The 24,335-nt window shown below is 40.3% G+C and overlaps 1 protein-coding gene across 1 annotated transcript in view; it reads right to left on the minus strand.

Moving 5' to 3' along the window:
* The window catches only part of ITPRID1 (ITPR interacting domain containing 1), an 87,167-nt gene that overhangs the window by 56,182 nt on the left and 6,650 nt on the right, over positions 1-24,335 (minus strand). Inside the window, exons 3-8 of the mRNA XM_040471581.1 lie at positions 19,153-19,334; positions 17,755-17,803; positions 17,382-17,425; positions 8,238-8,289; positions 5,012-5,098; positions 2,794-2,996 (exon numbers count right to left, since the gene is read on the minus strand). Of these exons, the coding sequence (XP_040327515.1) occupies positions 2,794-2,996; positions 5,012-5,098; positions 8,238-8,289; positions 17,382-17,425; positions 17,755-17,803; positions 19,153-19,312 (595 nt within the window). The 5' untranslated portion in view covers positions 19,313-19,334. The remainder of the gene's footprint in view (positions 1-2,793; positions 2,997-5,011; positions 5,099-8,237; positions 8,290-17,381; positions 17,426-17,754; positions 17,804-19,152; positions 19,335-24,335) is intronic.

Genomic DNA, 24,335 nt, shown 5'->3' on the forward strand with positions numbered 1-24,335 from the left:
TATTGTATATTAAACTAAAGGTTAAAGAGTGAAGCTAGCTCTTTCATGTGAGGTGAACTCGAGTATTCTTCCGTAGCTTTAGGTGGCAGATACCATAATCATCACCTCCATCATCTCCACCTGTCCTGTCACCTACGGTGTGCAAAGATCATGGAATATGGACTCAGAAGGCCTGGATCCAAATCCCAGTTCAACCAATCATTGGGTGTGCGATGTCAGAGTAGATGAATTAATAGAAATATGGTGCTTAGTCCGTGCCAAGCACATAGTAAACAGTTTCTTCATCAAGAGAATGAGCGTAATAATACCCATCTTATGCATCTCCCACATCTGTTGTGAAAGCACAATGCTATACAGTAGTTAGAGTTATAAATATGTAAGACTCTGGAAGGCAATATATCGTCCTCAGTTGTCCGAGGGAAGATAGTCATTCATGTGAAAATCCATTTGTCTTTTCAAATGAACCAGCTCCTCAACTTGTAAGTCCTTCTGGGTGGTGCATGTAGGCAATGTGCAATTATTGACTTAATTAGCATGTGGAAGAGACCTAGTGCGGATAGGCCAATTTGGGGACACATTGTCACTTTGAAAGAAAATGGTGAAGAATAGTTTTGGTATCTCCAGATCATAAAACCAAAAAGATGGAAACAGAACATTTTGTTTTTATTACACAACCTTTTCTCAACCCCAGTGATAACATGCAGGGTTGCATAGCTCAGCAAAGGTCAAAGGCCATGTTGGTGATTAAGGATACTCTCCTCTGTTCTGTTGCTTGCACCCTCAGGACTACCGACTCTTCCGTGAGCACATCCTTGCATCTACCTGCTCCCTCTACTTGAAAGGCAAAGACATTGACTACTGATCCTTCTACTTTAAAAAATGTGATGGGCTTTTCGTAGAGGATTATGATATTCTTTCAAGATCTAAAGGAATCTTGGGTTCTGGATATTTTCAGAAGCATTCTGATTACATTTTTCCTCTAAATTCAGCTTTAACTGAAACAAAATCTTTCTTTGTGAGCCCAAGGGTATGACTGAATCATAATTCTATTTTTATGATTGCAATCCATCCATCCTACAGCAGATTTTTATACTTAGACTAGGAATCTATCCATTTAACTGGGTAAGTCAATTCAGAGAACAGAGTCTTACGGTGTTGGATGAGTGGGTGTTTTGAGGTTTGTTTGTTTGTTTGTTTTGCCTTTGGTAGATTGAACAATGAACCAATTGATTCTCATCCCTTCACATTTGAGCCTTTTTTTAATTGATGTTGAATAAGACATACTTTTCCCTTCTGTTTTTGGACCAACCAACTAATTTTATTATTGCTTATTTTACATTCAACCTTCTCGGCTTTCTTGAATCAAAAGTGGTAAGTGTTGAGTGAGAATGGCCACAGTGTGTTATTAGCACAGTTTTGAGTGGTGGAAATGAGTGGGCACAGTCACAGGAGCAGGGGCCAGCTCCCAGGTCTTCTATAATCTGTGTGTCAATTTCATCTATAAAATGTTTACTTTACAGCTCAAGTCAAACACTCCTCAAATACTGATAAGAGTTATTGTCTCCAAATAAAGAATTGATCAAAGAACTTGCATCTCCCTGTGGCTTGGAGAAGGAGACAGCAAAGAATGATACTAATTTCTTCCAAAATGTAAAGAAACATCTCCTAACAACATCTTCGGGGATATATCCTCTTTTTAAAAAACTGCATTGCTGAAATTTTGAGACCCATTTTACCCACATGAAAATGGGGGAAACAGAGACTAAAATGAAAAGTCTAAGATATTTGTTTGAGAAAACCACTTTATCGCACTTGACTTTCATGAATTTATTTAAAGAACTTATTTCAGAAACAGCATTTTGGTATTTTCTCCAGTCTAGAATTCTGCAAACTCTATCCCATGGAGGAGATGTTCTTCAACGCTCCTCCAAGAGGGGTTTGATATTTAAATGATTTTGAAAAATCTACACTGCATCTTCTCTGGGAGACTGAGAGTGCACTTCACCATACTAAACAAATCCTGAAGTAAATAAACCTGTTTAACTGCAAGGCATCTTTCCCCCAAATTATTTGAGCACACATTCCAAGAGCGTCCTAGTAACATCCTAGAGAAAATTCCATTGACCACCAGCTGGGGAAAAATAGCAGCATGTATGATAACTAAGAGGTTTAGGTATAGTTAATCCTCAAATCTGGAGATCTGACAGCTTAATACCTACCACTCATGGCTCATGGTAGAATAAGTAACATTCTAAGCCTTATAGATGAGGAAATTAAGGTTTCACCTTGCGACTTGTGATAAGCTTCGTGGTTTCTCTGCCTCCCCGGTAAGTGGCTATGGCATATATTAGTGCTTTCCACTGGTATTGCATTTTTTCTTCTGCACATATGGTAGGACTGCACATTCTCACCCCTTTGGAGTTAAGTGTGGCCATGTAACTGATTTTGGACAATGAAATCAATGAGTAAATGCCGAGCAGAAAGAGGTAAGAGTCAAGTATGATTCTCCATTTCCACCTTTTCTCTGTCATTGCAACCAGTGACTTCCAGGTGATGGGGCCAAGACTACATATGAAGACATATGCAACAGATCTTCCCCCCAAACATGCACATGAAGCCACAGCAGATGCATAGCGTAGAGTGATCAACATGTAAACGTTTCTGCTCTAAGCCACTGCAATGCAGGGGTGACTGTCACTACACATATATCCCATATGGTCTCTCCTAATACTGTGGCTCACCTGGCCACCACCCCCATTGCTAAGATTCAGAAACCACGCAGTCCCCACTTACCATACAAGTCCGGGTTCTCAGTGTCCATTCGCTGCTTCTGAGCTTCAAGAAAAACCTGGTTGTTGATTCCTCTGGCTGCTGAGCCACAATCCAGAAATCTGGCTGGGATTTGAGTGCAGATGTCTGGCTCATCTGCACCAAACCCCAGATCCAAGAGAATCTCCACTGGATCTTTTTCCCAAAATTCCAGCCATTCAGGAATGCTGTGGTAAAAATGTGAATATCTTTATCCAGTAACAGTTCATTTAACAAGACCCATTTTTTTTTCTAGTCACCTCACACACCCAATCTTCTAGAAATTGAATGGAAGAGGAATATAAATAGGCAAATAGATGGTGCATTTACGAGAACTCACATATACTTACTTAAAGGATAGTCCATCAACCCCATTCAGGGACTGGTTGGCTGTACTTTCTATGCAAGACCAATGAGTTTATTTATTGGTCTATTTCATAGTAAGCAAATGTTAAGTTAGAGACAGCAGGAAGACTGTGGGACAGAAACCAGAAGCGATGCACTGATAACCACAAAGAAATGGTAGTTCATGGCGATGTGAAACAGAAAAAAACAAAAACAAAACAAAACTGTGAACAGCAGAACTCAAAAAAGAATGTGTTTAATGAGAATCAGTCTGAGGGCATCCTCAGCCACACAATCTGCTGAGGGTGTCATTAAATGCAGACTCTAAGGACTGATCTTTACAAATAATAATTTGTAGTCCCTAAAACGGATTAAAATATATTCTGTATTTGTGTGTGTGTGTGGGGTGGGGGGGACTTGGGTGAGAAATAAGAAGTGCTTTCTTCAAATCATTTTACTCAGCTTTGGCACTTAAAATTATAAACTTCAGTTCTCTGGAAATTATATTTATGTATACTAACCACTTCCCAATCACTGACCTTCTCCTTGGTAACTGTGCTATTGACCTTTTTTTAAAAACTCATGGATTACATGGGAAGCAGAACTTTTGAGGAGGTCTTCCTAGGTTTGCCTGGTTCTTTTGTTTCAGGTCTGTTTGCCTCTGCTTTACATGCAACACCAAGGAGCTTATTTGAGATAGTTTGGATGATTTACTTTCATGACTTCATCATTTAAATTGGGTTAATTACAATTCATGTATTTAGCCATTCACACATTTAACAACAGCCACCTGTAGTCTCGCTGGGCAGGCCCACTTACCACACATTACTCAACATCACGTTTACACTTTCTTATGTGACATAGAGATCTGGGGCTTTGCCTCCTGATTCGATCAAGGAAGAAAAGATAAGCCAAAAACTCTTACTGTGGGGCTTAAATGGTTCAGCTCAGATATCTTAATCATTGGAAAGAACTGAAGAACTGGGGATACCAATCACTTGACACCCCCAAATAAAAATGTTTTGAGGGAGAAAAAAAATTCTTGGGAGAAATCTAACTCGTGTATGAAAGATTTAGTCTGTTATCATATTGTCCTCATAGTACAAATATTTATCCTGCCCATTTACACAAATATTTATTGAACATTTGTCATGTTCTAGGCCCTCTGCTAGGCACCCAAGGTGCAAAAAGGAACAAAGACATAGTTCTGCCTTCTAAAGGCTCACAATCTCATGTCTCAGAATGTATTGATTGCTTGATTTGTCACTAAACATTTTTAGTATCATTAACTCTTCTTGTTTATATTTAATTATGTAAGAAATACATAAAATATATTCACATTGTCAAAACATTATATTACACATAAAGGTTTCTTTCCCCTTGGCCATTATCCCCACAAATCCTGACTCCCCTTCTACTAAATTTATCTGTACACTTCCATATATTTTTCTATATTACATATATGCTTTATAGTTTTCACTTGTTTGATCTATAAATAGTAGCATACCCTACTGCATATCTTTCTGCATCTTACTTTTTCCCCTCAAAAATATGACTTGAAGATTGTTCTAAGTTAGTATATATAGTTCTTTCTGCCTATTCCTTTTATCACTGTATAGAATTCTATAAAATGGGTGGGCCGTTAGTTTGTTGGACCATTTCCCCATTGGCAGATACTTAGCTTGATCTCCCTGACTCTTTTACACCGTTCTTGTGAATCAGAGTTTTGAAATCCTTTATTCATTCTCTCATCCATTCATTCAACAGGTTATTTCTCAAATGCCTATTTATAATTTCATGAAATCCACAGTTGTACAGAATGATTTCTCTGGATGAAAAGTGCCTGGAAATCACATACCTTTGTGGTATACTTGCAGTAGAATGGCAAGAGTTGAAACTGGTCCCTCTAGAAAGGGTGGGAGTTTCTGAAAACGGATGCAGAGATCTACAGTGGGGGAAAATACCAATGATGAGATGTGTTGATTTAGATAGTCCCCTGGGAGATCATTGTGAATCTTTCCCTTCCAGAGCAAACATTTGCATTTCCTCCTCATTTCTAATAATCCCTAATGGCTGCACCTTTGGAGAAGAGAGAGCATGCAGTGGAGAAGATGCTCCTGTTTCCAAGAGCGTTGTGTTACAGAAGGTGTGAGAATTTAAGTGTTAGGTGCCCGCTAGTGCTCATTATAAAGGTGACAGAATGTCTCACTTTTGACAGATGGCAAATCATTGGGGAACCTATCAGGAACACAGCTCGGCTAGGCACCAACTTTCCAAAGAAGTTAAAATTATGTGATGAAAGAGGTATGGTGAGCGGTTACTGAAGTGACTCCCTATTAATTCCCATAACGGTGATGGATTCCATAGTGCATGGTTAACAATCTCTAAATGCTGTCTCCTGTGGCCACCCATATGCAACGGTAACTGGCTCCTCCCCCACCACAAAAACCAATGACACTCTAGCTAAATGGGCCTGCGTTGCAAGTCATTTGAAAGCACTTCCAAACAGAATGAGCCCCTGTTATAATGTAGTTCAGTTTTATATTGTTCTGATGTACCACTGATTCATTGAGCCTCAGTTGTAACAGCCAATTGGCACAAAATGGGAATTTATCAAAGAATACAATGTAGATCTCACTTTCCCTAGAAGACCAAGTTATCCTGAATTTTCCTTAGTCCTTGCCCAGATTTTGTCCTTTGCCTCTTTGTTCAATTGCTTCTCTGAGAAGAGAGCAAGAGAAGCAATTAAGGCTGAGAACGTGTATGTTTCTGAATAATAAAGACCCTGATTTTAACAGATGGTTGAACTTGCTGGGAGCCCTGGAGAGAGGCAAAAGATATCCTTTCATTTATTGCCTCACCTCAGTTTGTATTAAGCCTGCCATATTTCTGTTTCATTCGGGGTCTGTAAGCATTACTTTCCTTTATAATGCTCAGCAAAGCCACCCAGAAACTGCCCTGGACTTGGATCCAGGAGAATCCATGTATAGTCACAGTTCTGACCAAGCCATGAGAGCAGGAGTGAGTCACTGACCTTGGCTTTCATTTTCCTCTTCAACAAAATGAGAAAGTTGTCTGAGAGATTTCTGGGGTCCTTTGTGGCTCTATGACTCTATAAGCAGCAAAAGTAATCTGCTAAGAAGGAAAAACTACGACCAAATAGAAAAATTGTGAATTGGTAGGAGTCAGAGGGATACAGTATTGAGTATTTGGTTTTCAACTAGTTGGAATTATCTTGAAACACGCAAGGGTGGCTGAGGCATGGAAGCAGAGTTCTCAAAGTCAAAAAGCTCACCTTCTATACCACTGGCATAGGATACCTACACGAGGGTATTTCTCAGAATCCCCTGAAGGGCTTGCAAAAACAGATTTCTGAACCCCACCTTGAGATTTTCTGATTCAGAGTGTCTGGGATTGGGCTTGAAAATTTGCAATTCTATTAAGTTCTGAGGTCATGCTGCTGCCACTGTTGAGCACTGCTTTGAGACCTAGTCTCTATTCTCATATTAAGAGAATCTTACTGCTTTCTACTTAACATTGGAAATTTTATGTACAGTTAACCCCTGAACAACGTGAGGGTTAAGGGTGCTGACCCCCCACACAATCAAACATCCACAAATAACTTTTGGTGTTTTTTTTAACGTTTATTTCTCTGTTGTGTTTTTGTGTTTGTTTGGTTTTTGTTTGTTTTGCTTTGTTTTTTGAGAGAGAGAGAGAGAGAGAGAGAGAGAGAGAATAGGGGAGGGGCAGAGAGAGGGGGAGAAAAAGAATCCAGAACAGGCTCCATGCTCAGCACACTCAGGTTTGATCTCATGTCAGTAAGATCACGACCTGAGCTGATATCAAGAGTCGGACACTTAACTGACCCAGCCACCCAGGTGCCTCTCCACATATAACTTTTAACTCCCTTAAAACAGAATTACTTATAGCCTACTGTTCACTGAAAGCCTTACTGATAATAGTCAATTACATATTTTATATGTTATATATAATATATTGTGTTCTTACAATAAAGTAGCCTACAGAAAAAAAATGTTATTAAGAAAATCAAAAGCAAAACACATTTACAGTACTGTATTGTACTTTAAAAAAAAATCTGCATGGTGAAATCAGCCAAAGAAAGATAAATACCACATGATTTCATTCATGCGTGTAATTTAAGAAACAAAACAAATAAACAAAGAAAAAAAAATTTTTTTTAAATTTTTTCAACGTTTTTATTTATTTTTGGGACAGAGAGAGACAGAGCATGAACGGGGGAGGGGCAGAGAGAGAGGGAGACACAGAATCGGAAACAGGCTCCAGGCTCCGAGCCATCAGCCCAGAGCCTGATGCGGGGCTCGAACTCACGGACCGCGAGATCGTGACCTGGCTGAAGTTGGACGCTTAACCGACTGCGCCACCCAGGCGCCCCGAAAAATTTTAAAAATTAAAAGAAATTTAATTTAATTTAATGAAGACAAATTAAAAAAAAAACCCCAACACACTCTTTAATACAGGGAACAAATTGGTGGTTGCCAAAGTGGAGGTGGGTGCTGGGATGGGGGAAATAGAATTAACAGTACACTTATCATGACAAGCACTGAGAAATGTATGGAATTGTTGAATCCTTATGTTGTACACCTGAAACCAGCACTGTATGCTAATTATACTTGAATTAAAAAAAAAGTCTGCATATAGGTGGACCCACACAGTTCAAAGCCGTGTTGTTCAAAGGTCAACTGTATTATTGCCCAGCAAATAGCATGGTGATGACTAACATTGACAGTGTGAGAATACGGATGCAACTATTTCATGAACAGGTCCTTCTGAACACTCGTATTACAGTCAAATGTGTTTTATGCATATATTTTAATTAAATCCTCCCTCCAAGCCAGCATTTGTTCGTTTATTGTGCTCACTGCCTCATGACATTTAAAGAACCTCTATTTCTCTCAAGGCTAGTGAAAGTGTTCCAGGTGCTGTGGCTAAACCAGTGACAAAATCCCAAGATCCATGGCATTGTTAAGAAAGCTCCTCACTTCCCTTTCATTTATGAAAACTGTGGCTGTCAGATACTGGAGCAGAGTGACACTGACACCTACCTCATGTAGCCCGTCACGGTCATGCACACCATCCCTTGTTCACGCACAGAAACTGCAACAAACAAAAGGGGACATGAGCTTAATCTCCTTTTGTCCCATAGGAGATTTTCTAGTCCTCAGACGAATTAACATGGGATCAATTTCCATGTCTGAGATTGTATGTGCATGAGGTACAAGGCATCTCTGTAGTGAACAAGACAGAATGTAATGAATGGCTAAATTGTGTGACGACCACTTGAAGAAATGTACTTGCTTGGTCGAGAGGGAAGTCAGTGGCAAATGGAGTAGTTGGCCAAGGTTTCATGGAGATACTATCTTGGATTTTTAAGAATGGGTAAAATTTGATGGATGGAAAGAGGTGTTGCCATGCACCAAGAGGGTCTGTAGCAAATGCAAAGCACAGCGATAGGGCTATTCAGAAGGGATCATAGGCCATTTTGGAATACTCTCTCATGGCCCACAAGGTCGAGGAGCAAGGGTGGGGACAGGCAAAAAAAATACATGAAGGACCCAGCATTTGTTGACCATCTTCCATGCATTTGTATCTCTTAATCCTCACAACACTCTTAAAATTTAGGACCTATCCTTATTTTTCAGATAAGGAAACAGACTCACAGAAGTTGAGTAATGAGCCCGTGATCACACGTTCAAAAGTAGCAGATCCAGGAATTTATCATTACCTTTATTATTGATTATAGCAATAACAGTTACTATTTAACATTAAATAATAAATTAAAGAGGCAGTGTGCTAAGCATGTTGCATGCAGCACCTCTTTTAATTCTTACAACATATCAAGGAAATAGGTATTATGAATCTCTCCTTAATAGAGAGCCAAATTGAGGCTCAGAGAGATTAAATAAATTTTCCGTGGCCAGCCGGATATCACAGCTTATTTTTATTTGTTGCTATTGTTGCTTTTCAAAACACCACACTGCCAGCAGAATGTCCTGTAACTTATTTGAAAAGCAGAAAGAGGAGTTTACCTGGAAAACCAGGGAAGATTTTTGAGCAAACAAATTAATGGGAGAGAGAGGAATCGGAAGGTCCATTTGCCTTGTTAGTGGTGCTGAGGGCAGAATAGAAGAGCTGATATTGGGAGGCGGAGGCCCGTTTAGGATGCGTTGTGGTTATGGTAAGCAGGAGTGATGATGTAATGCTGTGGCTGCTGGCTGCCTGGGCAACATTCAGAACTCGGGCTGGTGCTTCCAGAAGTTTACCAACCTTCTCATTTCTTCTCAGGGTGGTTTTCCCGGGTGCTTTCCCGAGTACGAACATGTGACACGTATCACACTGGAAATGTTGCCACTCAGCACTTCCATAAGAAAGTGAAGTTTTTCACCATAAGAAATATAATGCATGTGGGAGAAATTAAAAAAACAACAACAACAAACTTATATGATTGAAACATATGAAAAAAGAGCCTGAAAATAATAAAGGGCTCTTCAGTGTGGAGCCAGAGTTCTTGTCTGGGGAGGAGACTAGAAACAGTTCTTAAGGTATCCACGAACTTGCCTCTGAATGCCAAATTTGATATATGGAAATAACACTTATAGTTTTCATCTGTTGTTACAAGGGCTCAGTGACCCTGCTGGATGGAAAAGGAACATATAGTCTTGGAAGGATAAGGACTCAAGGCATATCACTGAGGTGTGAGTAAACAGTGAGTTCTTAACTAAGCTCAGAATACACAACTACAATTTTGAAAGATAGTGAGAGTATGGCTGCAATGAATGTCTGCCCTACAAAACAAATGTAACTCAGCCACACAAGTCATATGGGGTGAACCATATAAATCTACTCCATACCTCTCAAGCATTTGGAACCAGGCAGTTGAGAGACTAATGAGACAGTAAGAAACTATTATTCCTTGCCTATTGGAGGGTCTTTTTGGTTTTAGTTCAAGTATAGTTGTTGCTGTGGTTTTCCAGTTTGCTAATTTGCAAGATAAACTTCCTGGGCTTGTCAGGGTTCTTGTTCCCTTTGCCTATATTCAATAAGGAACCTGAACCGAGAGGCACAAGCTGGTAGCCCACTTCTCCCCTGCACCGAGATTCCTAGAATTTCCTTAAAACTCAGAAGACACAGCAGTATCAATCCCAGATCTCTTCAGGGAGAGATCTGTTGGAGCCCACGTGTTCTGCGATTCTCCGCAGTCTCTCTCTGCCCTGCTTGCTTGGTTCATTAGCAGTTACCTGCCCAGCTCCCGGAAGAACTGGAGTCAGCTACCTCGGACCACATCAAGAATTTGACACCTAGGGAATGCCATAATGGGACAAATTCCCGTTACCCTGCATTTCCTCAAGCTTCTGTAGGCACCACGCTTGAGGCTGCCCCAGCAGAAAACGAAACTTACAGATGTGTCTGTATCTACCACGTAAATCCCTACTGGCTACGATCTCCTTAAGTCCTTCTTTCTTCTCCAGTTGCTTGGTCTTGGTATTTTCTCCAATTTATTTTTCCTTCTAGGATACCCTTATTAGGTTTTTTAAAAACCAGACTCTACTCTTTGAAATCAACGGTGGATGAAGAAAGAAAGAAAAAGTAAGGTCCTACTCTCCCTAGGTTTTATAAGGGTTGATTTGGAAGAGAATTAAAGCAAGAAAAAGAGTTCTCTGCTCTACTCAATACATCCCATTGCATGGGTTAAACGCCGGTTCTGATTCCCTTTTAGATACTTGAGTCTCCAGCCACCCTCCCTACTGTTAGGTGGACTTCTGCCATCTGAAGCAGCAGACATGCACTTAACCCTGCAAAATGTATTACTGGAGAAGATGTAGTGAGATATGCAGAAGGCACTAATTAGCACCTTTATTGGCTTAGAAAGCATTTTTTATTTTGGTTTTCCTAAGCATTTCTGACTGATTCATGGAAGACATTTGGTTCTTTGGAATATCGTCCAATAGACTAATCAAATTACATTTTCACAGGGCTCTAAAATAATAGCATTCTGCAGCTTTCTGTGTATTTAACTCCTGCATGCCCAAGACACTTGGTAGAGGCAGTCAGCGGGGTTGAGTTGTCTCAGTTTGCAAATAATCGCAGTCTATATGCTTACAAAATAAAAGGTTCTTCTTTCTCCCTGACATTCATGCTCAAAAACCTTAAAGCCAACTGTAATGCTTTGCTCTTCCTCACCCACGTATCTGCTTCTTCTCTGGATGCAGTTGACTCCCCCTCTCCATTCCACTGCTGACACACAGCCCACACCCTCATGACACCCCGAGTTCATGAGTCCACAACAGCGTCTTCCCAAAGTGGGCAGGATAAACACTGGAATTTGTCATTTCTCTTCTCAGAAATCATGCATAACTCACTAGTGTAGAGATAGCACGTTTGTAACACGTGGACTTCAATTCCCCAGCACTGCACCTGTGGCAGCCATCACTAACTATTCATGACCAAAGATACGGTCCCCAAATCCTACTCAATACAGACCCCAATTACAACTACCTCTCCTTTGGAACCTGAGATGATCTTAACACATCAAGTGTGATTCCTTCTTTCTGGATTTTAAGGCATTTATAACCTGACAACACCTTTTTTACCAGAGAAAATGTCCACCTTTGCTCCGCAGCATGAAACCATTTCTCTAATCTGACCACCTTTTCTATGTTTTCCTGCACACATTTGGTTTTCTTTTCATTCCGTGCCTTTGTTCAAGCTCCTTGAACCAAGTGGCATTGTCTTCCTTTGCCTCTTTGTTTTCTTCAAAAACATATTGCTCTTTGACTAGCCCAAGTCTCTCTTCCTTGAAAATTTCCCAATATGACTCACATCAGCTTCATTATGGACCAGTTTTACTAAGATCTTTTGTTGACTAGCTTTGGGGAAATCAGATGTGTTAGAGATAATTCCTACCTCCGTGGGATTTACAATTTTGTCAGTGAGTCCTCTCCCTAATAATTTGAGGCAGCACCAAGTGCCATATGGGCAGAACCCTTCATGGATGTGACCGGTGTTCAGACAAAAAATTGAGTCTTTGAGTGTAGATGTCAGGAAGGGCCTTATAGAGAATACGGGACCTGAATCAGGCCTCAAAAGAAGGGCAAGAGGAGAACAGAACAGGAAAGATTTTAGGACAGGAGGAATTAGATGAAGAAAGATCAAGAATTAGGATGGCAACGAGAGGGGCTGAGATGAGAGGGTCTTGTGAAAAGCTGGCCCAGGTTGTATTCAGATTGCAATGGTCCTGGTAAGTCAGAGTGATATAAGTAAGAGCAGGAGCCATGCATTCTACATCTTTGCATTCTCCCCTAGCTCAGTTCTTTGCTCTAAGTGCTTTTGTTTGATAAGCATTAGGGAGTATCTATTATGTTTAACTGGATTTACATTGACCTCATCTTATAGACCACAGGCTTTAGAATTTGATTCTGTAAGTTCTTATTTAATGAGTTCCTTCCGGAAAGGTGTAAGTTTATGCGTCAAAGATTTCTCTGGGGATTGGAGAAGTATCTAAATATTAAAAGGACAAATGAATTAACCACCCATCAAGTAATCGATGGTTCCAAGCAGATCTTTGACAAAAACTGTTTCTTTGCTGTAGGAGTTGGTTCTGGTTTTTTTTCTTTCTTTTTTTTTCCCTCGCAGTTATTCTTGGCTGTGTTGGTAAACAAGTGTACATTATATAATGTGGCACACGCATCGGTGTAGGTGTCTGTCCCCCAGGATAACGCCAATGCACTCTAACAGGGCGACGGTGCTGATGTCTAATTTGTTCTTCAGTGGTGGGAATGGGTTTACCAGAAACTAGCTCCTCTCCCCAGGCTTTCTTATACACAGTTTTAATATGGAATCTGGGATTAAGAATGAGTCAGAAACCTGAGAAGAGAGACCTTAACAGTCATAACTATGTTTCTTTAGCACCCCAACTGACCCCAGAGAGGTTCTGAATGTCCTATTGTGTTTGTGGCTATAAGAAGGCAGGCCCATGGATCCTCACTGAGGGCAAACTGAGAATCAAACTTGTGTTTGTGTGAGCAGTTGGTGACCACGAAGAGGGGTTGATCTTCACCATCGGTGGAGGTTCTCAGACGGAAAAAAGACAAAAAAAATTGAGGGATTTCCATAAGGGTGTTCCCTGTAAGTTATCCATGTGCCTTGAGCAGACAATGCTCTGGAGATACTTAAAAAGAAGACTGCCAGACCCCTTAGCTAAAATGCCCAAATATTTGTCAGAAGACAGGGCAGACAGTGAGAGAGCATTCTTTGTGAAGTACTTTAATGAGACTTGGGAGGCAAGCAGCCAGCCTATCTTCATGTGGCTTTCCAGAGGAATTATTTGATGTGTCTTTTTTACTTTAAGATACAGATGTGGTTATTTTACATTTCCGTAGATACTCGCTTGACTTCAAAAATTAGTTTTACTCTAAGACTTTTAAATGCTGGAGGACTGTGTTGTGGCTCTGAAGGCTGATGCACAAGAGCCAGAAGACCTGGAGAGAGAAGTAAATGTCGGTGACATTAGCCATGATGCTCACACTTTGATATTTCTGGCAAGGACATTGATGCAGGGCTTTCCTCCCAGGGGTTTCCACACATAGCACATATAGTAACAGTAAATCGAACCAGTCCTCTGGAGAGGCAACATGGCTACAGAGTCAGACAGGTCCAAATTCAAATCTTGACCCTCCTGTCTACTGACTGGGCTACTTTGGGCAAGTTACTTAACCTTTCTGAGTCTCATTTTCTTCCTTGCAAAAGTTAGTAATGGTAATATTTACCTCGGAAGATGGTTGGGGAAAATGAGATAGCTTATGTAAAGTACCTAGCTGTGTGGCCTTCACGTGTTTTCATTTCTTTCCCCTCCCGGTTCTACTGATAAAGAGACGGAAGTGCCAAGGGCTCGTGGCTTTACTGGCGTAATGGTGTTCAGCACGATGTGAAATGGGCCAGATTCCAGTTTAATAAAAATGAGACTTTGGGTAGACACAGAGCAGCAGGAAAGCCCAAGAGTCACCAATAGAGGACAGCACCCCACCTTGGTCATCTCAAAATGCAGAAGGAATTCAGCAATAGGTCCACTGAAGCCTTATGCCATCCCCTGTCCCATTTTATTTGGGGCTCAGTTTGAGACCTAGAGGCCCACCTGACTTCTCTGGGGGTCACTGGGTCACCTATAAGATGAGCAGACACTTGAATCTTATTCCTACTTCAAAGTATAAAAGCCTCAGGGGTGACCAATGAAGGAAACAGCCTTAAAATAAATTCTACTTGTAGTGAGTTGAATTTAATTTCCGTATCTGATATCTCATTTTAGAATGTGTTCTTTATTTTGAAATAGGGTTTTTGTAGATACAATTAGTAAAGATGAGGTCATACTGGATTAGGGTGGGTCCTAAGTGCAATGACTAATGTCCTTAAAAAAAGAGAAAAGAAGACCCACAGGGAAAAGTGGCCATGTGGATATGGAGGCAGAGAATGGAAAGGATGTCATCACAAGCCAAGAAATGTCAAGGATTTCTGAGAGTCACCTAAAGTTAGGAAGGGGCAAGGGAGGATTCCTCTCTTGAACCTTTAGAAAGAGAATGACCTTGGCTGACACACCTTGATTTCAGACTTCAGCCTTTAGAACTTTGAGACAATAAATTTCTGTTTGAGGCTGCCAGGTGTGTGGTAATTTGTTAGAGCTGCCCCAGGAACTAATGCACCACTCTGCATCATACTAGGATTGCATGAGGGCTTCTTATCTATCTATCTATCTATCTATCTATAATCTACCTATCATCTATCTACCTATTTATTTTTTATTTATTTATTTTTAATGGTTTGTCTATTTTTGAGAGAGAGAGAGAGCACACAGGGGAGAGGCAGAGAGAGAGGAAGACAGAAGATCCAAGGCAGGCTCTGCGCTGACAGCAGAGAGTTCAATGCGAGACTTGTATTCACGAACCAGGAGACCATGACCTGAGCAGAAGTCAGACACTTAACCCACCGAGTCGCCCAGGTGCCATAGGATTGCATGAGTTTTTATGGGATTTTGCCTCTAGTAGGGATTACTCTTCTCCCCTTTCAGTTTCTTTTCACCTTGCCACAGATTTTCTCCCTGCCACCCTCACCACGACCTTCACATGACCAGATTCTGATACCGTTCAAGTTTCCACATTTTTCAGTATGACTCTTGGCTTCCCTAAACTCCACGTTTATTGGTCTCATCATGGCTAAACCAGCCCACGGAGGGCTGATAGAATGCTGGACTTAATGCTCCTTTGCCCTCTTGTAACCAGCTGTGATCACCTTGTGGCCCAAACTCTTCACCTGCAAAGCTCAGATGAACACCAGCCTTGTTTCCACACAGGTGACTGAGTTTAAAATATGATAGATCATAAAGGGCTTTGTAAAAATGAAGGCTCAATTAAACTTGTAATAAGCCCTTCCACTATTATTAAAAACCTCACTGAAGATAAAGGACTTGGCAAATGGGAACTGTGTGTTTCTGATCGCTACCCCTTCTTTCCTCCAGCTCTGCACCTCCTGTATGTGCCTTTACAGTTCATTGACTTGATTCAGAGGTGGAAGGACCATGGTTGTCTTTAATTTCTAGGAAGTGAAGCTTTTTAAAAAAATTTTTTTTTCTTAATGTTTTTATTTATTTGTGAGAGAGAGAGAGAGACAGAGCATGAGCAGGGAAGGGGCAGAGAGAGAGGGAGACACAGAACCGGAAGCAGGCTCCAGGCTCTGAGCCATCAGCACAGAGCCCGACGTGGGGCTCGAACTCACAGACTGTGAGATCATGACTTGAGCCGAAGTCGGACACTCAACCGACTGAGCCACCCAGGCGCCCCAGTGAAGCTTTTAATAAAACAGTTACTGGCAGCTCCAGAGTGGGTTCCAGGCCTCCCACCATGACCCGGGCAAGATGAAACATCAGTGACATCTGACATCTCATGCTGGCTATAGTTCTTAAGTTCTTGCCTTTTCTTGATTCTGCACTATTGTAAACAGATACTTAAATTTGGTTTATTGGCAAACATCTTCAGAGATTTTGGGATCATGGAACTTCCAACTCCAAAGCAGCTTGGAAAAGGAGGAAATTTCAATGATACACCTAGCTTTTGTTACTGTATTATTTTGTTTTTATTAAGTAAAAAAGTCCCAAATTTAAACTGGTTTGTAACCAATGGTCAATCTTAATTGAAGATGTCAGTGGAGGAAGTGAAATAATGAAAACCAGCCAAGTAAGTAACCATTAAACTAATAGTTTTCCCCTCTAATCATTAAACTCCTAATTTATGTCATTTTTTACATACATTATTTATGGCATTTTGCCAATTTTAAAACACACTTTTTTCCCCACATTTTAACATCTATGAAATCAGAAAGTATCTTGTAGTCAGTGTTGCCTTTCATTTATAATTGCCAGGACTTGTTTTATATTCCTATCTGAGCAGCACTTAAAATGTGAGTGCCTTTTATTTATTTTTTTAAGATTTTATTTTTAAGTAATCTCCACACCCAACAAGGAGTTCAAACTCCCAACCCTGAGATCAAGCATCGCATGCTCCACAGACTAACAGTCAGTCGGTGAGTGCATTTTATGATTGTATTTCTATGAAATACATTATTTCATTTAGAGAATATGGAAACTGTGAGATCTGCAATTAATTTTGTTTTCTTTTTATAATGTTCTTATCACATGTCAATGTAACAGGTGTGATATATGTTCTGCATCAGAAATACATACTTGCACTGTTTGCTGTAGAATTCAATATTGTTCTTTTTGAGAACAAGTGCATCATTAGAAAGAGAGGATATAACTTTGAGACTGAAGAAGAGAAAGAAACTAGATTTAAACATAGAAGTACAATACAGCATGAGGAAAAGTTAAAGCAATTGCATTTCCATAATTATATCCTTACAAAATGTCTTCATAGGACCCAGTGAGTATTCTGGTAGAGTCTGAGCTAATGATGTGGCAAGAGTCCTGGTTTGCAGCCCCCAACCTGCTGCTGCTGGGTAACCCCCTATCCTTTCTGAGCCTCAGATTTATATATCAAACAAAGCAATTGAGCTGGGTGGTTTTTGAGATCTGTTCCATTTCTAGTAAGCTCCAATAATCTCATTTTAAGAAGATTTATTCACACAGACATTTTAATAAATCTACTCAGGTCCACAAAGCTTAACTGCTTCTGGTTCTCTTGTCTTACCAGTGTGGTCGATGTCTTGCTGAAAGTTTTCATTTACAGAGACCCTATAAAGAAACAAAAATATTGCGAGTCAAACTATGTGCACAACTCAATTATACTAAATTGCAATTTAATTAAACAGATGAGAGTAAATGCAGAGCTAGGCTTTATTATGGGAGGGCTTTTTAAAACCAATCAACAGCCAGGAACTGGAACAGTATTCTATTGTGTACTTTAAAATTGATATATAACTTTTTCAATAATGGAGCCATCCTTCATGCACCCAGTTAAAATGAAAATCCCTACCTGTCACACCTTGCCCCAGCAGAGCTATCCACATTGTTTGCAAGGATCTTTGGAAGAGAAATGTGTAAGGGCACGAAGAAACACTTACAAGAATCCAGAGTCCAGCCACTGCTGAATACTTGCTTGTTTGGTATCTTCTACAGAAGAGAAAGAAACAGAGCAATCAAAGCACACCAGGTAAAATAATGCTACCTGTTACCCAGCCACCACCCATAGCTCTATTTCCTACATATTCAATCACAAGTTTCTATAAGCATATTCATTCATTTTCCCAAGGCAAAACTTCCTGCTTTCCATAATCAGCCTTTCCTGAGAACAAAGTATATAAACTTGCCAAATGACTGATTTGAAGAAATAAGAAAGAAGGAAAGGAAAGGAAAGGAAAGGAAAGGAAAGGAAAGGAAAGAAAGAAGGAAGGAAGGAAGGAAGGAAGGAAGGAAGGAAGGAAGGAAGGCAGGCAGGCAAAGGAAAAGGAAAAGCAAAAGTGAAAAGGAAGAAAAACAAATCACCAAAGTGCAAGAGATGTTAGAATAATTTTTAAATTACCTGGTGTGAACATGAAGGGTGATTAAGCATACCAGACTTTTGTCTTTCTCCTGTCAGATATAGATCACCATGGACCCTCTCCTTATTGAATCACATTTACCTGAGGAGGCTAGCCAGTGATGTTGATTTGCAAGGAGTTCTCTGCCAGGTTCTAAACCAAATTTGCATTCATTCCAGGGATATAGTGCACTACAGTCTCAGGATTGCCAAAGGCACCCTGTGTTAAAAAGCCACGGGCCTTTTAAGGTGGATCTTTGTCACTGGCTTAACAAATAGTTAACAGGCAAAAAGGAGAGGGTAGAAAAGCAGCATTTCTCGGTAAATATTTCTTTCCTTTCTGGTCGGCTACAGGCTACTCTGGGCTGATTTTCTTTGACTTTGTTCCACCAAACTGTGAAGTACCTGACTTACCCACTCACAAGGTGTCAGGTGGGCATGGAAGATGCTTATTTTTAAATTTAGGGATTCCAGAGACGTAGAATGAATGAAGTGGTGGGCAAGGAAGAAAAGCCATCAAACAGCAACATCACTGTGGAGGGAGAAGTGTTTTCCTACTTATTATTCTTTAAACTATTAAAATTATTAGGGATGCTTCGTGCAAGACCCGGCATATAAGAGCCTTTCAATAAAATGTTTGGTGTTCTGAAGGAAGCCTCGTGTCTCTGGCATGGACTCCAAGTCCATGGGGGACTTGGGATGAGAAGACCTCGGAGTAGAAAGGGAACAGTTGGTCTATTTCCATCAAGAAGGTGTGTGTTTTGAATGTCTGTGGGGAAAGTCAGAAGTGCCCGTGTCATAGATGCTTCTGGCGTCCCACCAGGAACACTGGTATCTTCAAAGCCAAGCATTTGTTCCAAATCATTTGCCCCCAGCCAAGTCCCCACATCCCTTACCACCCACAGCAGGATGTTTTCATATAGCCCTTAGGGCCTGTTCTCACCCAGCAGGGGGATGGTGAGACCCTGGCTTTCCTCCTCAGAGCCAGGTGGCAGCTGCTGATCTAGGCGAGCCCATGCCCTCTTGGTGGACCTCAGGATCTCTCTCCTGCTCTTTTCTTGGCCTCCTGGGGAGTTGCTGGATCCATGTGACCTCTCTGCCATTGTAAGGGAGTAATTCGGCAAACTAAAACATGCAGACAAACAAATCAGATACAATGAGTCAGCTTTCAGGCTTGGTTCAGTGAGAAGGAGAAGCCAAAGTGCTCATACCACCAACACTTACAATCTTCCAGAGCCTGGCTCACCCACCAGAGCTGAGTTCCCTGTCCCAATGCAGAGAAGTGGTTGCCTCTTAAGTGGAGAGGCCACAGGAGGCTGGGACTAATGTGACTTCACCTGTCACCAGGCCACATCCACCCTCTGGTGGATCCAATCAGATAGACTGCGATGTGGATGCAAAGAAACTGTGGACTGGAGGGCACATCAGCCAGGAAGGAAGTTTAAAAGTATTGATTACATAATAAATACCCTTCCAAGTTATCCAACAGTTACATCTATAAAAATATTTTTAGAGACTCAAAATGTAAAAAATAAGGGCTTTGGCAACAGATCAACCTGGATGAGTCTCATGTCTGCAACTTATTGGGTGGACTTGGGTAAATTATGTAATCTTCCTACATTCTCTTATTTTTTAATTGGGTGTAAATTCTACTGAGTTATAATAACTGTTGACTTCAGTGGAGTACTTATCATGTGCTAGATTCTATGCTGCATTCCATACATCTATTATTGAATTAAATTGCCAACCAAGGAGGCAATCTAATTGTCACAATTTTATAGCAGATTGAAGAGCAGAGAAAGGTGTTGTGTATCTAAAGTTGCACACCTAAAACCACACAACAACCAACACTCAAACCTGGGCACCAGACTCCAAGCATATTCCCATAATTATTAAACCATACCATCTACCCTCTAGGATGATTGAGACAATTAGAATATTAGTAAGTATATTGTGTATATGGCACAAGAAATACTGATCGTCTTTGTTATCTCACTTAACCTTTATTAACATCATTATGAGAGTAGCAGAGTAAGAGATGGACACAGAGGCTTATAGCAGCTGAGTGAGTTGTTAAAACCCCCAGATTATCAGCACATTAAGAACAAAGGCCTGCCTCTTACTTGTTGATATGCCTACAGTATTTGACTATATTCCCAGCACATAGTAGGTGCTAAATAAATACATATAAAACTAAAGTGGCAAAGCTAGAATTCCAAAGCACTTTCTGACTAACTTCTTTCCATGACATCTACTTGAATTTGCACAGTGTATTAGCCAAGTTTAGAGAAATGACCAGATAGTCAAATTTCTCTTTCAGCAGCACCCCTTGCATCCTTAAACTCATGCATCATCACCAACCATATGCTATAAACCATTGTTTCTAATCAGTGTTTTATCAAGGCAAAGTCATTCAAATTTCCTGAAAACATTTGAATATTTTCATTTAAGTACATAGGTGAACATTGTTGGTGCAACTGGCAGTAAGTGTTTCCTTGCATGCTTTGTACATTAAAATTCTAGAATCCAGTTGAAGTATAAATATACATTTATTGTTGCAATAGTAAATTACTGCAAAAATTAATGCCACTTGTGTCAACTATTAATTTTATGCATAAAAAACAATTACTAAGAAATTTCAATTATTTAAAAATTATAGCAAGGAGTAGACAGTTAAAATTTATATTTACGGGCAGCCTTTTAGTCAGCCAACCTCAGAAAGTTAACCTTTAGAATATCCTCTGGGAGCAAATAAATGTTAATAAAACTTTCGATGCTAACACAAGTCAAAAATAATACAGATAAGATTATATTTCTTTTTTAAAATGTTTTTAAATGTTTTATTTTATTTTTTGAGAGACGGAGAGAGACAGAGCGTGAGCAGGGGAGGGGCAGAGAGAGAGAGGGAGACACAGAATCCAAAGCAGGCTCCAGGCTCTGAGCTGTCAGCACAGAGTATGATGTGGGCTCGAGCCCACGAACTGGGAGATCATGACCTGAGCTGAAGCTGGACACTCAACTGATTGAGCCACCCAGGCACCCTGACATGTATTTCTAAACTTTATAGGGTTACCTGGTATACTAGAATTTATAACACAAGACAAACTGTAGGAATTGAATTTAATTTCTAGCTATTAATTTTACACAAGCTTTGGTACTTTTGAATAAAAAAAGTTCTCTTTGGCAATGCAGTGCATCTTGGGCATGTGAATTATTATCAGAGCATCAACTCTGACAATTCAGAATTTCACAAGGAGGGAAAATCTCCCAAATCACGCTCAACAAGATTCGTGAAATATCAGACTCAGTACGTGCTCAGGGTTTGAAGAAAAGAATAGTGTATTATGGGAAAATAAGATACCCCAAAATAGTCTTGCTCGTCCACCCACCTCAGCTGACAGTGAGGTCCTATTTAGCACAAAGGACTCTGGTCTGTAGTAGGATCCGGGCCTGTCAAGCAGCTCACAGTCCTCAAATTGTGGCTCCTGTGCTCCAGTGTCAAATTTTAACCTAGCTACCACTTTCCCAAATACAACCCTGTAAAAACCATCAAAATTTTCAATAGAAGTGCTGCTTTATCAGTATGTCTCAGACTTCCTCTCTAAAATGGCATGTTTGACCTCAGCCACCAGGCTTGCCCAACCAGTGAGGGTATGCTGCCTTCCAGCTCAGCTGTCGTTGGCTTGAGAGCGGTAAAAAGCTTGCCAAGGAAAGTGGGAACCCTTGCTAAAGGCTGGGGTCAGGGACTGGTCTGTAAAGAACAACTCTTTTGTGCAGCCGTTTTTCGTGGATGCCTTTCTGATCAGTAAACAAATCTGCTTTGCATTCTCTGATGTTTGAATGACCTTCCTTTGGCATCCACGGATTTGACCCTGAGAGCAGTCCTTTGCAAAGGGACACAGATCGGGTGGTAGCCCTGAATTGCCCAGGGGACTGACAGAGCAGAAGTTGTAGGATGTGGTCTCTGCTGATTCCTCTGGTTAACTCTTTATCCCAAGGACCATTTGGATCCAAATTCTTGCTGATGCTGGCTTGGCCCAAAATGAATCTTCATCCTAGATTATGTTGTTTCCTGTGCCCGAGGGTCCCTTTCCTGTCTTCAGATCCTTTCTATTCCAATTACTATGCTATTAATCCTTATGTGTATAAAGAACTTCCATTAATGTGGGAAATTTCTCATATTATGTTTAATTTTTAAAAGATGGTGCAAAATAATATATACACCGGAAACTCAATTTTGTAAAAACAAAACAAAACAACAACAAAGTATATTGAAAAGACAAAGAGTAATGTACTAAAATATTATCAAGCTTTCAAAATTTTTAAAAAGGCCAAAATGAAAAAAAAATGGTGTTGTTACATTAATTTTCCATGACATTTTCTTCCTTGAGCAAATGCAACCATACCTGCTCCTTTTCACTGTGAGGCCTTCAGCCCACAGTGAAATCATAGAATTTGATACTCATACTTAAAGCAGTGACAATGGTTACGTTCTTGCCCTCTGGGGTTATTTAACTTTTTGCACCTCTGTGCAAACAGGTTATCTTGCCAAACAGGTTATTCATACTGGAGAATAGGGACTGTGCTTTATTTATCTCTGTGTTCCCTACAGATCCCAGCACAGAACTCTGCCCAGGGTAAAGAATCTGTGACTGCAAGTTGATTGCTTGGTTATTTGGGAAAGGAACACCAGCTGGTTTAGCCAGTAAGTATATCTTGGTTCTTATGTGGTTAAAAAAATAAGTCCTTTCAGGTCAGATAACTCCAGATTTTAATCTCAGCTCTGTTGCTTTTCTGACATCTCCTTAGGGAAATTTTCAAACATCTCTGATAATCTATTTCTTCATCTCTGTAATGAGTATGAAATAACCACTTCATACGGCTGTTGGAAAAAATTAATGAAAAATGTGTATAAAACAATCAATACCCACATTGGTCAGGTTTTTTGTTTTGTTTTGTTTTTTGTTTTTTTGTTTTGTTTCATTTTCCTTCTCTATGTTGCCTCTCTAGGTCATTTTCATGTCGAGAACTGTCCAGTAAAAAAGAATCACCAATCAGTGTAACAGTTCAGTTGTTTTTCCATAGGAGATAAATTTGACACTCATAGTTTGCCTATAACCTGTGTCATTTTGAGATTACTTAGTTTGAATAATTGAGAAGATACATTTGGAGAGTACGAGAATAAAATATTTCTGTGACCATGAGAATGCATGTTTATTTGAGAACAGAGACACATATCAGAGTTTGGAAATTCCTTCAACTATGATCTTAATTTCAAGGTTATAATTGCAGACTATAGTTCTAGCCTTGGCTCCACTTCTGAAGGAGGCCTGTGGTCAAGAAGAAAACGTCACACAGGAAAAAAATTCCACAGGAATTCGGAGTCTACAGGAATCTTACCATCTCTATGTCTCCACTATGGATCCTCATCACCACAGCCTCTGTTCAAGCCTTTCATGAGATCTCAATGATATCCAGGCTTGCCTGGCTCCCCTCCACCTTCCATATACAACAACTTCCCCAGTAGAAAAATTTAGGAGAAGTCTACATAGAACCGTATGCTCCTGGAAGACCTGCCCCTTTCTCAACTATGACTTCATACACAGAAGTTTAAAAAAAGAAGCCTTCACAGCCCCTCATGCTCTCAAAAAAATAATTATCATGAGCCTTGATACAACTCCCTTCCCTGTACAGACTAAGAAACCAGTCCTGGGAGGCTGCCACTTTAAGAGAACTGATTCAAACATCATACTCTAAGAGATCATAGGACTAATTTTTTCATGCCTTAGAGCCTTGCTCATGTGACAGCGGACATTGCCTCATCTGGCCCAATCTCTCACCCTTCTCAGGTGCTCCCAACACCTGTGCCCTCTGGTATTCACAGACTGTCAACCACCAGATTCCCTTTATCTTAAGCTCTTCATCGAATGTCCCTTCATCTCCTTTTTCTAATTGAAACCTGAACACAGCTTACTTTGTCACTCTCTGAGCTGAGGTTTTTCTTTTTCACCCATTGAATCAGGACCCTAACCTTAGAGGTGATATCAATTTCCTCCATGTTCCTCATTGCTACTTTCAGATCTTATTTCCTCTGTCCTTTCAAGGCTACCAAACTAAGTTGTCATT

The sequence above is a fragment of the Herpailurus yagouaroundi genome, unplaced genomic scaffold, assembly GCF_014898765.1.
Source record: "Herpailurus yagouaroundi ecotype Mexico unplaced genomic scaffold, PumYag 100, whole genome shotgun sequence".
Lineage (NCBI taxonomy): Eukaryota > Metazoa > Chordata > Mammalia > Carnivora > Felidae > Herpailurus > Herpailurus yagouaroundi.